Source organism: Plasmodium vivax, chromosome 14, assembly GCF_000002415.2.
Source record: "Plasmodium vivax chromosome 14, whole genome shotgun sequence".
Taxonomy (NCBI): Eukaryota; Apicomplexa; class Aconoidasida; order Haemosporida; family Plasmodiidae; genus Plasmodium; species Plasmodium vivax.
In genome coordinates this window covers 2,558,481-2,571,926 of record NC_009919.1, presented here as the reverse complement: position 1 = coordinate 2,571,926, position 13,446 = coordinate 2,558,481, and the positions used below count along the sequence as shown (strand labels likewise).

General features: G+C 46.9%; 4 protein-coding genes across 4 annotated transcripts, besides 12 other annotated features; 2 read left to right on the top strand and 2 right to left on the bottom strand.

The window, feature by feature from the left end:
* Positions 1-187: 187 nt before the first annotated feature.
* Positions 188-238: a microsatellite.
* Positions 239-358: 120 nt separating this feature from the next.
* Positions 359-382: a microsatellite.
* Positions 383-1,465: 1,083 nt separating this feature from the next.
* Positions 1,466-1,496: a microsatellite.
* Positions 1,497-1,813: 317 nt separating this feature from the next.
* Positions 1,814-4,402, top strand: PVX_100990 (DEAD/DEAH box helicase, putative; the record flags this gene model as incomplete). The annotated part of the gene is made up of 1 exon (XM_001613894.1): positions 1,814-4,402. One exon carries the CDS (start codon positions 1,814-1,816, stop codon positions 4,400-4,402), a length of 2,589 nt encoding a protein of 862 aa, XP_001613944.1.
* A 558-nt stretch (positions 4,403-4,960) lies between these two features.
* Positions 4,961-4,991: a microsatellite.
* A 95-nt stretch (positions 4,992-5,086) lies between these two features.
* Positions 5,087-5,140: a microsatellite.
* Positions 5,141-5,145: 5 nt separating this feature from the next.
* On the bottom strand, positions 5,146-6,837 carry PVX_100985 (replication factor C subunit 4, putative; the record flags this gene model as incomplete). The annotated part of the gene is made up of 2 exons (XM_001613893.1): positions 6,342-6,837; positions 5,146-5,991 (listed from the first exon to the last, which is right to left on the bottom strand). Exons 1-2 carry the CDS (start codon positions 6,504-6,506, stop codon positions 5,146-5,148), a joined length of 1,011 nt encoding a protein of 336 aa, XP_001613943.1. The 5' UTR covers positions 6,507-6,837.
* Positions 6,555-6,618: a microsatellite.
* A 132-nt stretch (positions 6,838-6,969) lies between the features above and the next one.
* Positions 6,970-6,995: a microsatellite.
* A 1,403-nt stretch (positions 6,996-8,398) lies between these two features.
* Positions 8,399-8,421: a microsatellite.
* A 211-nt stretch (positions 8,422-8,632) lies between these two features.
* On the bottom strand, positions 8,633-11,274 carry PVX_100980 (mitochondrial carrier protein, putative; the record flags this gene model as incomplete). Its single annotated transcript, XM_001613892.1, has 7 exons — positions 10,393-11,274; positions 10,009-10,221; positions 9,639-9,717; positions 9,330-9,529; positions 9,162-9,224; positions 8,941-9,002; positions 8,633-8,782 (listed from the first exon to the last, which is right to left on the bottom strand). Exons 1-7 carry the CDS (start codon positions 10,403-10,405, stop codon positions 8,633-8,635), a joined length of 780 nt encoding a protein of 259 aa, XP_001613942.1. The 5' UTR covers positions 10,406-11,274.
* Positions 9,918-9,941: a microsatellite.
* Positions 11,275-11,310: 36 nt separating the features above from the next.
* Positions 11,311-11,330: a microsatellite.
* Positions 11,331-11,351: 21 nt separating this feature from the next.
* PVX_100975 (hypothetical protein, conserved) lies at positions 11,352-13,291 on the top strand. Its single transcript, XM_001613891.1, has one exon. The coding sequence runs from the start codon at positions 11,758-11,760 to the stop codon at positions 13,087-13,089; it is 1,332 nt and encodes a 443-aa protein (XP_001613941.1). The 5' UTR covers positions 11,352-11,757; the 3' UTR covers positions 13,090-13,291.
* Positions 11,403-11,423: a microsatellite.
* Positions 11,864-11,895: a microsatellite.
* Positions 13,292-13,446: the final 155 nt, after the last annotated feature.

The window sequence follows — 13,446 nt, the reverse complement described above, 5'->3', positions numbered from 1 at the left end:
CGCTTTAAAAAGGTGGTTATGCGAAGGGGAAAGCTGGGCACTCGTACGGTGCCAACGCAGGGGTCATAACACACGGCGCAGGAACAAAGCGCGCCCCATGGAAACATGTGCATATCGTTTTGGTAAAGTCCCACATGACTTATACCACAAAAAGGGGGTTTCACATTTTCGCGAGTGGCAAAAAAAAAAGAAGCGAGGTGAAGGGAAGGGAAGCGAAGCGAATTGAAGCAAAGTGACGCGCATTAAAGTGACCCAAGTGAACAGTCAATTTTGCAAACGCTCGAGAGTAAATTTGCACCAACAGTGTGCTCACATGTACGTATGCAATATGCCATGGGCGGGGAAAATTCAGCACTCGCCAAAAAAAAAAAAAAAAAAAAAAAATGTACACAATTGGCCCGTGGGATTACACGCATACATTTACATCATTTTCGAAGCGTACTTGTGGTAAATCTCCTACGCAGATATGGTCCTCGTGTGGAAATTTCCCTTTTATCTATGCCTGTTTACACCTGCGGGAATCTTCGCTCTCCCACGTGGTACAATATCTGTGTATACCTCTTCAGCGGCAACCAACGGGGGGTGAACCAGTGGGGAAATTTATGCGACGTGGGGGAGAAAAAAAAAAAAAATGGACGTTTGGCTACTCGCGCAGAGCTTGCTCTTTATGGGCCGCCTTCAATGTCTTAACAGAGATGAAGTACTCCCTTTTATTTTGTTGCCAAGGAGTTGCTATCCCGTTAATTAGCTCATTTGGCTTCGTCACGTAGGGGGAGCTGCCCACGGGAGTCGCAAGTAACATGTAATGCCGCTCAAATGGGAAAAATTGGAAAAAATTGCAAAAAAATGGAAAAAAATTCAAAAAAATTGCAAAAAATGGCAGCAGTGCCGCAAAGCTGAACATCCCAAACGGTAATGAAGCAAAATCGCGCGTGGGTCCCCACCAACGTTGTGGGAAAATAAAAAAGTTCCTCTTTGCTCTCGTTCACGTGAACGTCGCTTGTTTTTTTTTTTTCCCTCTGTGGGGTTGCCTAAGTACGGTCGCTCGCGCGGCTGGCACTCGCATATGGACGCAAAATAATATGTGGCGTATGCTTACCCATATGTACGTATAACTGCGTGAGGCCTGCCGCGTTACGAGCAAACAAGGAGAAGAGTCGCGTTAACACTTTGCAGGGGGAAAGAAGCAAAGTAATAGCAGCGCAGCGCACGCGGCATGCGAGTTATTCTATGTGGCAAAAAAAATAAACATTGACGCGGGGTCATTTTTATTTCCCGGCCAAAGCTGCAAACCGGTTTGCGCTTCGCCGTTTGTGGCCCGCCCCAGTTTAACGCTGCTTCGGCGGACGACTCGCGGAGGGTCCTCTCCCGAGCGCACCAATGTAGGTTGACATACAAGTGGGAAAAAAAAAAAAAAGGAAAGGAAAAACCAAAACGTGAACGGAAGGAAAAGCTAAAGCGAAGTGGAAAAAATAAAAGGGAAAAAAAAAAAAAAAAACTCATTCAGAGAAGCTTCAGCTGCAACGAAGGGGGAAAAGTCGCTCGTTCCCACTCCATCAGCCATGCGAAGAGCCCCACGAGGGTAACACGCTACCACCAAAGGGGCTGAAAAAAGGGTCGAATGAACGTTACCTATATGTATATATAATACGTACTTATTTGTCCTCCTACGAACGTGCGTTCCGAGGGGCGATCTGGACCCTTCCCATTGTTGTTCTTCTTCCCCGTCCTGGTAAAGCCGAAGGGCGCGCGCAGGGTTAACGAGGTCGCGGCAGGTACGAAGTTATTCTGCAGGAAGGGGGGAAGGCCCAAAATGGAGATAGAAAGGGAGGAGCAGAAGGAGGGCCATCAGAACGTGGAGGTGGAAGCGGAGCAGAAGAGCGATAACAAAATGGAAGTCGAAACGGAGCAAACACAGGGCCATCACGTGGAGGTGGAAGCGGAGCAAACGCAGGGCGATCACGTGGAGGTTGAAGCGGAGCAAACGCAGGGCGATCACGTGGAGGTTGAAGCGGAGCAAACGCAGGGCGATCACGTGGATGTGGAAGCGGAGACTGAGCTAACCCCTGCTGGGCGCGCCGATGGGCGGGAGGACCACCTCGAGAAGGGGCACGACTTCCTCGACTTTGAAAACATCCTGCTGGACGTGAGGCTGAGGAAGGCAATTCTGTACCTCTTCAAGTTCAGGCACCCAACGAAAATACAAAAGGCAGCCATCCCGCATATCCTCCAGGGGAGAGACGTCATCATAAGCTCCAAAACAGGGTCAGGCAAAACCATGGCCTACCTCATCCCACTGGTGCAAAATATAATAAAGGCAAACATAAACGAAAAGGAGTCCCTGAAATTTTTCTACAAAGGAATAATTCTTGCCCCTACAGAAGAACTATGCCTACAGATTTACCAAGTGGCCCAGACGTTATGCTCCTACCTGAAGCATATCCTCTCATTCAATCATAATTTGAATAGAACCCTTTGCGATCATCCAACTGTTCTAGTGACTACCCCAAGGCATTTGTACAGCCACACGGTAGAGTGCAAGAAGAGATCAAACCTAGACATACTATCCAATTTAAAAATTCTGGTTGTAGATGAAGCGGACATTTTGCATACCAAAGGGTTTCTAAAGTGGATGAATCTTTTGGCTAGCTACCATTTTCCGAAAAATTATTCCCAGAAATATCAAATTGTGATGGCATCTGCTACTCTGAAGGAAAGCATTGTAGAAAAAACGAAACTATTTTTGCATAAGCCGGTTTTTTTAAGAGCCGAATTGGAGAAGAATGGACCTCCTTCTAGTCGCACCTCCAGCAGTGTAGATCATCTGGATGGTCTCCATAAGAAGGGTTCCTCCACCAAGGAGTGTGGCAGTCCACCTGTTGGAAGCGACAAGCAGGGTGATCCTTCTGGGCCCCCCCAAATGAGCAAACCGCCCACAAATCAACAGTTCAGGGGGAAATCATTTTACTACGTGTACCCAGATGAAACGACGAAATATATATACCTGTACAACCTCATAAATGATAAACTAATTTTGCACAAATCGATCATTTTTACCTCGACCATCCACGATGCGTATAAAATAAAAATTTTCCTAACCTACTTTGACATCCCCTCCTCCATCCTGAACCCGAGCCACCCCATTTTGGTCCGGCAGAACGTCATTTTCGCGTTCAACAACTTTAAGCTCTTCTTCTTGATATGCCCGCAGTACGAGAGGAATGCCGCGGGGGGGAAGTGTAAATCGGGCCACGCAGACCACGCAGACCACGCGGTGGACGCAGACGATACGGGGGATGCGGCCAACCAAGATGACAGCGGTGACGATTTGGATGATGACGACTCGCCGAGCAACCTCGACGACTCCGGCGAGGACGAGAAGGACTTCCTGTACAACCGCGGACTCGACTTCCAAGGGGTGCACTGCGTGGTCAACTTCGACATGCCCCGAGACACGAAGACCTTCGTGCACCGAGTGGGCAGGACCTGCAGGCTGAACAACAAGGGCATCAGCATTTCCTTCATCAACGAAAACGAGCCCGCGGAAAAAAACACCCTCCAAAAAATAGCCGCCAAAAATATATGCACCATAAATCAAAAGGCGGTAGCACAGAATAAGGTCGAGATGTACAGGTACCGAGTAGAGTCTATGCTCAACAAATGCACCAACAAAAAGGTGAAGCACTTTATTCAAAAGGAAATCCTCTATCAGTCTCTCAAGTCCAAGGAGCTGAAGGAGTTTTTCAACTCCAATGAAGAGGAAAAGAGGGCCATCAACAAAATTATAAAATGCTTTAACACGCACGTCGTGCCGCACAAGCTGATCAAGGACCGGTCGAAAAACCTCTTTTTGAAGAAGACCAAGAAGGGGGTGAACAGAAATGAGATGAACCGAAATGGTACGGAAAGCGGCGACATGAGGAGGGACAGGCAGAACCAGCAGCGCAACGGGAAGAGCAATGGCAGGGAAGACGGCAAAAGGGGAGCGCAACAACACTATGTTAAAAGCAAAAGCAACGGGTTCGTGCTCACTGAACAGGCATATGAGGACCAGCTGAGGAAGGAACCGGAGGCGGAAGTGGCCGACCCGTCCAAGCTGCCCCCCATTTATGGAAAGCGCTTGCGAAGTTACGTGTACAACAAGTACGTAATGGGGAAGCGCCGGCGGGCCGGCAGCGCGCGCGGCAAAAGAGATAAAAGCGAAAAGGCTAACAGTGGAAGGGCCAATAATGCAAGGAATAACAGCGAACGGGCTAACAGGGGCAGGTCAAATGTGCGCGGCTCGCACGGTAGCAGCGCGCATAAGGCAAAGCCCAGCGGGGACAACTCCGCGCACCGGGGCAGGCAGGAGGGCGCGCGCCAGAACAGGCGACACGGCAGCGCCGCCCCCCAGAAGGCCTAAGCGCCACGCGCCCAAGCATGTGCACGTGCACGCGTGCGCCACGAACCTGTTGACCTAACTTCGTGGTGACCCCATGTTTGTATTCCCCTCAACCCTAACGTGTGACCAATTTGTGCGTCTGCTCGTTAAAGCGGCATGAAGCTTTCCTTTTTTGTCACTCTGTCTACCATGAGAAGCGGCTCCCATAGAAGCGGCCTCCCAGAAGCGGCCCCCCAGAAGCGGCCTCCCAGAAGCGGCCCCCCAGAAGCGGCCCCCCAGAAGCGGCCCCCCAGAAGCGGCCTCCCAGAAGCGGCCACCCAGAAGCGGCCACCCAAAGCGACCGCCCCACCAGCGGAGCCGCAGATTTGTATGCCACCTGGGCATAAAAAATGTAAACCTATCTGCCTCACTGTACACATTTGTTCCGTTATTCGCCCCCCTTTTTTTTTTTTTTTAAATTAAAACAAAATATAAACTTGTTAATTTTTTTCATAATTTTGCATCGGCGTATGATGAAGGGGTTGGGGAGGAAGGGCGCCCCTCCCGTCGAACTGACCCGCGGGGGGGATTCCAAAAGTGATAAAAAAAAAAAGAGAAAAAAAAAGAAAAAAATTGTAATACGCAGTGGAGTAACATGGCAATAAAAGGATGACGCACCTGGTGTGGAAGGCGCGAGGGCCCTCTAACCTCAACGACGCGTGCGCACATTCTTTTCCTTTCTTTTCCTTTCTTTTTTTTTTCCTTTCTTTTTTTTTCCTTTCCGCTCAGCACTTGGTGCGGAAGGCCTTCGCCGCTATGCACCAGTCGGCGAGCAACTTATCCAGCTGGATGACGCTGGCCAGACCACTGGCCATGGTGTTGCAAGCCATGGCGCCAATTTTTAAAAACTCAATCTGCACAGCCTCAGAGCCCAGGTCGTACCTCCTCAGCACATTTGAAGAAGTGAGAGCCACATCGAAAGGGGTGTGTCCTTCCCTTATCATGTCGTAAGCAATGTCATGTGCCTTTTTCCATTCGCTGTTGATGCAAAATTTTAATAAATTCTCAATTCTTTCAGGAGAAGGAATATCACAGATGTTTAGCACATTTTCTTTGTTTATCACTTCTAACCCTGCGTAAGTGGACTGCAGACAATTGACTGCCTTCCGTAAGTCCCCATCTGCTATAAAGGTGAGGGTTTCTAACCCATCGTCTGTGTATTTTATATTTTCCAGTTGGCATATTTTTACAATTCTCTTCAAAACCTGATCATCCGATAATTTAAAGTACCGGATAATGGCACACCTGCTTTGAAGCGCATCAATTATTTTCTCGGATTGATTACACGCTAAAGCAAATCTGGTGGTGTCAGAATAGAGCTCCATGATTCTTCTTAATGACTGCTGTGCTGCTGTGGTCATAGAGTCCACTTCGTCTAGTATAATAATTTTGTGTTTTCCTGGTGGGAGACTTATAATTTCCTTTGCGAAACTTTTTATCCTGTCTCTGATTACGTTAATTCCTCTGTCGTCTGAGGCGTTCAGCTCCAGCACGGCTTTCTTCGCCTGAGCCCCCAGCATTTCGCTCGCCAGGCAGAGGATGCTCGTCGTCTTCCCAGTCCCCGGGGCGCCCTGCGAAGGTCACGCAGTGCAGGATAAAGGGGAAAAAAATAGGAAGAAAAAAAGGAAGAAAAAAAGGAAGAAAAAAAGGAAGAAAAATGGGTGGACGATTTTTACAAAATGGCTCCACGCGGGTGTCATGGTGCGGGGGTGGACGGGCTCTCCACTTCACCCCCAAACGCGCCGCCATTTCACCCCCAAACGTGCCGCCACCTCACAATCAACCTTTTGTGCTGAGACAAAAATGGACACGGGCAGCCTGCGGAACGGCGTTGTGCAGACGGAGGGGAAACTCCACAATCCGTTTTACTGCGCTTTACTGCGCTTTAAGCGACTGGGTGGACCCTCGACGGAGCACTTACAGCCAGGAGGAGGTTGGGCATATTCCCCGACACGATGATGCTCTTGAGGGTGTTTATGACGAAGGGGTTTCCCACTACATCGTCTAGGTATTCGGGGCGGTACTTCTCTATCCATATGTCGATGTTGCGCTTCAGCAGTCTGTTCTTAAAGGAGTCTTCCTCCATTGCGCGCCGCGGTCAGTATCTCTGCGGGGGGCTCTCAGCGCCTCGTCCGAATGTACGCACGTGCGTATGCATGCACGTACGTATGTATGTATGTATGTATGCTTGTATGTATATCCGCTCGATTGCTTCACTGCGCGCGGGGGGGACTCCCGAATGTCGCTCACTTTCCAAGCATGGCCTCGCAAGGTCGCCAATTTTGACGCAAAAAGAGAAGAGAAGTATGGAAAAATAAAACAAAAGCACACCTAGCAAATCTTCAAAGCGTTTATGGAACAACCGATCATTCACGTTTAATCATGCCATCCCACTTTTCTCTTGCGAAACGTGCCGCAATGCAATTAGCAGCTTTAAAAATAAAAAAAAAATGTGCGCGCTCTCCCGTGCGGGTAGGCAATTCTGATATGTATACTTTACGCGCATGTGTGCATAAGCGATTGTGCTTGTGAAGGCGTATATATGTATCTCTTTTTTTTTTTTTTTTTTTTTTTTTTCCGTTATGCGCCTCAATGTCTACATGACAATTCCCCTCCGCAGGAAAAACAACCTGGACGCTTCGCGCAGTGGTTCGGCCAGGAGATTTACTCCCCAGGTGGCTAAAATGTACACGTTAACGCCTTTTCGCAATGCTGCTACGATGTGTGCAGTTATAAAGGGAGGGAAAATGGGCTAATTGGATTTTAATAAGATGGATGATCCTTTATTCGGATGCTCTTTTGCCCCTTGATTCGCTACTCTTTCCGCCGCCTCACAGGGGGAGTTTTCCGGTCCTCTTCTCATTTCGCGCGGAAACGGACGGGGTCGCGCAGCTCGCATGGGGGCACATGCCATACGAACGAATGAGCGAATGGACGTATGGACATCTGAAATGCTGCTGGCCTATGCGCGGAGATACTCGGGTGCTGATTATTTTCCCGCGCCCGGGTTAAACGCTGAAGTTGGCTGACACCCCTGGGAAGAAGCAAAATGAGGCGCCCTGCATTTACACAGCCTGCTTCAATTTTTGCGCTTATCGCACGATATGAAATGTTTTTTTTTTTTTTTTTTCTCAACTGCTTGCCCTTTTGCGACGCCTTTCAAGATAAACACGTACTTGCAATTGTGCCCCTAAAAAAGGAAAACACATTTTGGCATCTACATTGGATAAACATTTCTGGTTAAATACTGCTGCCGAAAAAGTGTTCCCTCAAAATGGAAGCATACGCTTGGGAAAACACCAATTGAAAATTCCACCCTGTTGGGGTATTACTCATTTCACAGTAGGTTTACCCCCACACACATGCTGCCAATTTTGTGTGACCTCTCTTTTTCGGCGACAAAATGATGACACTATTGGAAAGACAAAAAAAAAGAAGAAGTCGTGGGGATATCTCCTTATATATGCACACGCACACATCGAACAGTTGTAAAAATTGGGTAGAAAAAAAAAAAAATAAATAAACAAATTGTGAACTTATCGAGCGGCAGAACAAGGGAAACCCTTATGACCCAACAGCGTAAAAGGCCAACGTATAAAGTGACTGCTCAACTGGGTGAATGAGAAACAACCGCTTAAACGTACCAGTGGAGCGATGGCCATGTTGTCCCTTTCTTTTTTTTTTTTAGCGCCTTCAAGGGGGCTCGAGGAAGCTCACTCGCCTCTCAGAAATGCACAACTGAGTAATGGTGTAGCTGCTCAATGGACGGAGCGCATTGGCTAATGTGGGACCCCGTAACAATGCTCCCCCCCGTTTACCCAAAATGTTAAGCAACCCCATACACAAAAGTAACAACAATATGATAAATAAATCAGTTTAAATGAGAAAGAGTCCACTGCGTCAAAGAGGTTAAACATGTTCACACGTTAACAGGGGATTTACCGGCATGTACATTAAACTGTGCAATTTTGGCTAGTCAGAAAAAAAAAAAAAAAAAAAAAAATGAACGTGCAGGCGAAAACGCGAAACACCTTTTTAAAAGAATTAAAGCAAAACGGAACACCCATGCAGAGCGCGCTTCTTAAAAAATCATGGCTCATTTGGTCAAATGTGCTAAAATGGGTGTATCAAGCGTGGCGTCATTTTGCCAACATGGCAGACATTTCGCGATGGGGCGGTGTACAACTTCGTATAACCCCCTCTTTATATGTGCTATTCCTTTTTAAAGGAGAAAAATCTAAGGGACCCAAAAAAGATGAGCCCCCCAAAAAATAAATAGATTGACCGAAAGCAGCATCCCTTGTAGAATGTCAAATATCCTTCTTCCGCTATTTCTGTGACGGTTTCTATATAGGATTTTCCCTGAGCAGTTTTGTTTTTTGGGGGGTTAACAATGTGTTCGGGCAGGGCAAAGGGGCGACACGCAAATGCAAATGCACATAGAAAAGCACACACACGTGAACATCCTCCTGCGCACATATTGACATATTTTTGCGATGGCGCCAATTTCCAGTTCATACGTATATAATTTGCCTAGACTTTATCACGTCCATGGGGGTGGTTAAAAACCCGGCGATTCCGCCTGAAAGGAATGGAGTGCAAGTGGTAGGGGTGTCAATCGGGCTCCCCCCATTACACAGACGAAGCGCATAATGCGTAACGCTAAATGGGCAGAACGTATGTTAAGCACGATTCGTCCAGCGCGCATTCGCCACTGTCCCTCGCTTCCATTTTCGCCAACCTGCAAGTCCGCCGCATATGGCGGACGTTATGGAGGGGTACTTCTTGGAAAATTTGCCAAAGTCTGTAAAGAGAAGAAGGGTAAGGGAGAGATGGCATGTAACACACGCGTACGCAGCTTGTGATGCGGCTTATCTCCCTTTTGCGGTTTGCCTCCCCTCAGTTGCACCTCTCTTGGCCTTTTCCTTTAAGGTCTCCCACAGGAAGTACTGAATGCAGTCGAAGGGAATTTCGCGCACGATAATAACGAAATAGCTTTTGCCCAAAAAGGACAGCAGACCCTCCCGCTGCGTGATCTCGTAGATGGTGTTTATCACGGAGCTGCTTCCAGACACCTGCATCTTCTGCTTCACTATTTCGAACGGCATCCTGTCAAGAGAAAAAAAGAGGTTCCTCATGTCGCGGTGAGAGCGGCGGGAGCGGCTGTCCCGGGCAGTAGACGTACTTTCCAATTTTTTTCCCATTTTTTGCGCCTCACCTCACGACACTCGCTGCAACCTCCGCCATGCTTGTTGAAATTAAGTACAAATTCGTTTTGCTGATATTTTCTCTTTTTTCTGCGCATAATGGGAAAAAATAAAAAAATTAAAAAATAAAAAAAATAAAATTTCCCCCCGGAAAGGTCATCCTCCCACTTTACTGTCTCCCCCGTTTGTTCAAAATCGCGAACAGTTCACCAAAGCAACAACTCATGGGTGTGTGTGCAAAGGATACAATTGGGGGGACGTCCAAATGGACAAAAGGTATAACTTTGCTACGTTTTTGTTTTTTTTTTTTTTTTTTAATATTCAATTTTACATGTACACAATGCCACTTTTGCGTGGGGAGGGGAAAAAAAAAAAACATACCTTTCAGTAACTTTTTGGATAATTCATAAAAGCAGTAAAAGAAAGCGCTCGCTGGAATTGTGCCAACTAGGGTTGGAAAAATCCCACTGTACATCTTCTTTATGTCAGAAAATGATAAGGCCTTTTTTGCCTGCATATTCGTTTTTAAGCTGTCAATGGGGTACAGCACCGCGTCAACGGCGACGCCCGATAGGGCTCCCGTCACCAAATTGTCTGTTAAAGGGGGGGAAAGGAGGAACCATGAAAAGGAAAAGCGACGTGGTGGAAGAGTGGCCAAACGGTTATATGGATCACCCAGTGCGAAGGTGTATCTCCCCTCGGTGCGCTGATCATGTCTGCCTTGTTAACGCAACTACAATTTTGTTTTTCCTCTTTTGGCTTTACGAAAGTGCTCCATGGGTGGTAGTTTCGAGTGGGAGGACGCAAAAAAAAGGGGTTCACTGAGCCACTTAGGAAAAAAAAGGAAGAAACACAGCCTAATGCGGTGCAGCGTAATTTGATAAACAAATATGCCTCGTCAATTTTTCTCCCAACATATGGGGTGTAGTCATTAAAAAGGCATCTTCCTGCAGGGCTGCAAAGGCGCAACAAAAATCACTTGGGGGGACGTACACAGGAGCAACGAGTTAGATCAACTTGCACGTTGTAACATGTTGCCCACCGACTGGCTTTTTCTGCAAAGGTTTTGACAGGTGAGTGTTCGCCTTTTCGAGCAAACTCTCTCGCGTTTGCTTTCTCCCCTTACTGCTTCGTTCTTTACTGCTTCGTTCTTTACTGCTTCGTTCTTTACTGCTTCGTTCTTTACTGCTTCGTTCTTTACTGCTTCGTTCTTTACTGCTTCTTTTCTTACCGCTTCTCCCCTCTCTGCCTCTCCCCCTCAATGCATCGTCGATGCGCGCAAAAAGGAGGCAACGCGGGAGGAGTCACTACACCTTTTGCGCTTACTTAAAATGCCATTTTGCCTTTTCAAATGCTGCCTCACGTTTCGCCAACTTAATCCGCCGGAGTGGTTCCTTCGAGGGGAATCATTCCAAGGAGGGTGCCGAAAGAATCGATTCGTCCACGGAAAGAGGCAGAACGGGACGCATAAAACGAAAGAAAGGAACCCCTCCTCGCCCGTGCCGTAAAACTACTTTTCTACATTTCTGTTCCGCTTCGTTTCGTTTCTTTCCTTGACGCGCGCCAAAAAAAAAAATACGCGCCTGGTGACCCGCCTCCCTGGCAACAGGTGCTCATTGTACAACTGAAGTGTAAAATGCCATCCGAAGAGGATCCACTTGTGGCAAAATTCTACCCATGGAGGGAAAAAAAAAAAAAAAAAAAATTGCAAAACGTTTACGCATGGGGGCGCGTCGAAATGTTCAGCGTTCAGGGTGCCATGTAACGGAAAAATTGGAAAAAAAAAAAAAAAAAAAAATCACCAAAAAGGAAGGTGCGAGAAATTGCGCGGAAAAAAAAAGAAAACGCAAAAGGTGACACCCCGAAAGAGCAAAATAACGCAATGTGATGAGAAAAGAAAAGAGCGCGATCCAAAAGGGGGGAGCGGATGCACAAACGGATAGTTGCGCTTCAAAACGGATAGTTCCACCCAAAACAGATAGTTGCGCTTCCAAACTGATAGCTCCACCCCAAAACTTCTCATGCGAAGGGGAGAAACTGACGCAGCCTTAGCTTTATAGCAGCCCAAAAAGAAGGCGAGCAAATGCCGCACGAAACACTCGAGAGGGTGTAAAGCAACAAATTGGCACAATGGAGAAGAAGCTGGAGAAGGGAATCGCCATCATTCGAAACCTGGCGCAGAAATACAAAAAGACCATTCTGCAGCGGTTAAACCCCAAGACGCAGAAAAGCATCAACAAAAAAAAAAAAAAAAAAAAAAAACAAACAAACACATTTAAAAACTTGCAAAGGAAACAAAATGGTGACAGAAAGGGAAAGGAAGAAAAAATGAAAAAGCTAAACAATTATCTGATTAACCAGGAAAACGAATTGGATTTCCAAGAAAACTACTCCCTCTTTAACAAATTTAATGCTATTTCGGATGACCTTTTTTACAACCCCCAAGATGATAAAATGGCAACCCACTTAATAAGCAAAAAGGTAGAAGGAAAAAATGGTGAAAGTAAGGACACCCCGGGGAAGGCTAACTATATCGATTCCTTGAATTCTCTCAAATTTAAAATTAAACAGGAAATTCAAGAAAACAACGATTTGCTTTTTCTGCAAAGGCGGAAGAAGCTAAGACAGAGCAGTAAGGAACGGCTGGAGGGGAACTCCAGCTGGGGGTCAAACAGAATAGCTACCCCAGGGAATCACCCCAAGAGGGCCCTTAAAAAGTCAAGCGGTTCGAATAACGATAACGAACAGATAGATGAGGGAAGCACCAAAATGAAGAAAAGGAGAAACGGATGTGAGGCCGAAAGATGTGTTACTGCCAAGTGCGAACAAACCTGTAGCGATTTCCCCCCACTTGGTGTGGGAGGAAAGGACAAGGGAGAAAACCCACCTCCCCTTCCTGTTAATTCTGGACAAATAATCGACGACGCATTTTTCCAAAAAGACGAATTACTCGCAGAAGGGGAAAGTAACACCTTAGTGTTCGGGAAAAGCAAATTTGAAAGCATTAACAAAATTGTGGAAGTTTCCAGGAAGGAAAAGGAGAGGGGTAAAAATGGAAGGATGGGCGAAGCTGAGGAGGTTTTGTCTGCCCAATTTATCCAGCAGAGCCGAAAGGAACACCCCATTTTGAGCCAACTGGGGGAATCCTGCGTGGATGATTTTTTTAAAGAAGATGAAAGTGATCAAGACAATATGGTGACGTCAGAGCAGAATGACTGTGGTATTCTAGAAAGCGGCGGAAGTCGTCTTCGAACGGCTAGCCCGGACGACCTTGGCCACCTCACAGAAAGCGCGCAAGGGGGAAAAGCAGGCGGGAAAAATGTAGCCGCCCCAAGTGATGCAAACTCAGAGTTGGACTTTTTCCTCAATGGAGCGACGCCCTTAAAGGAGGACAACTGTTTTGATTTGTTCTTTAACGAACCCATGGCAACTCCAACGATATTTCAGGGGAGAAGGCACTAGTTTGGGGAACGTACTTGCGCGTTATTCGCCCTTTTAATGATCCGTTTGTTGGCCCCATTTTAATGCTCCATTTGTTGGCCCTTTTTTAATCCCCTTTTTTTGGCCCCATTTTAATACCCTTTTTTTGTTTTCCCCTTTAAACTGCGCAATGCGAACGCCAATTTTGTACCTACGGGTTTCTCTAACGTAAGGCATTTGTTTGTTACCACGATGGTGCACCTCTGCACACATGCGCGTGAAAAGCTTTAATGACGGCACACGTTTTACCAGCTGAATCGACATGTGTGCTCCTCCCCCTTTTTTTTGTGTTTGAAATTGATAAACCAGTTGATATTATATCCCACGTTAATGTGGATG

Coding starts and splice junctions, on each gene's coding strand:
- PVX_100975 (XM_001613891.1), top strand. CDS start 11,758: ATGGAGAAGAAGCTGGAGAAGGGAATCGCCATCATTCGAAACCTGGCG.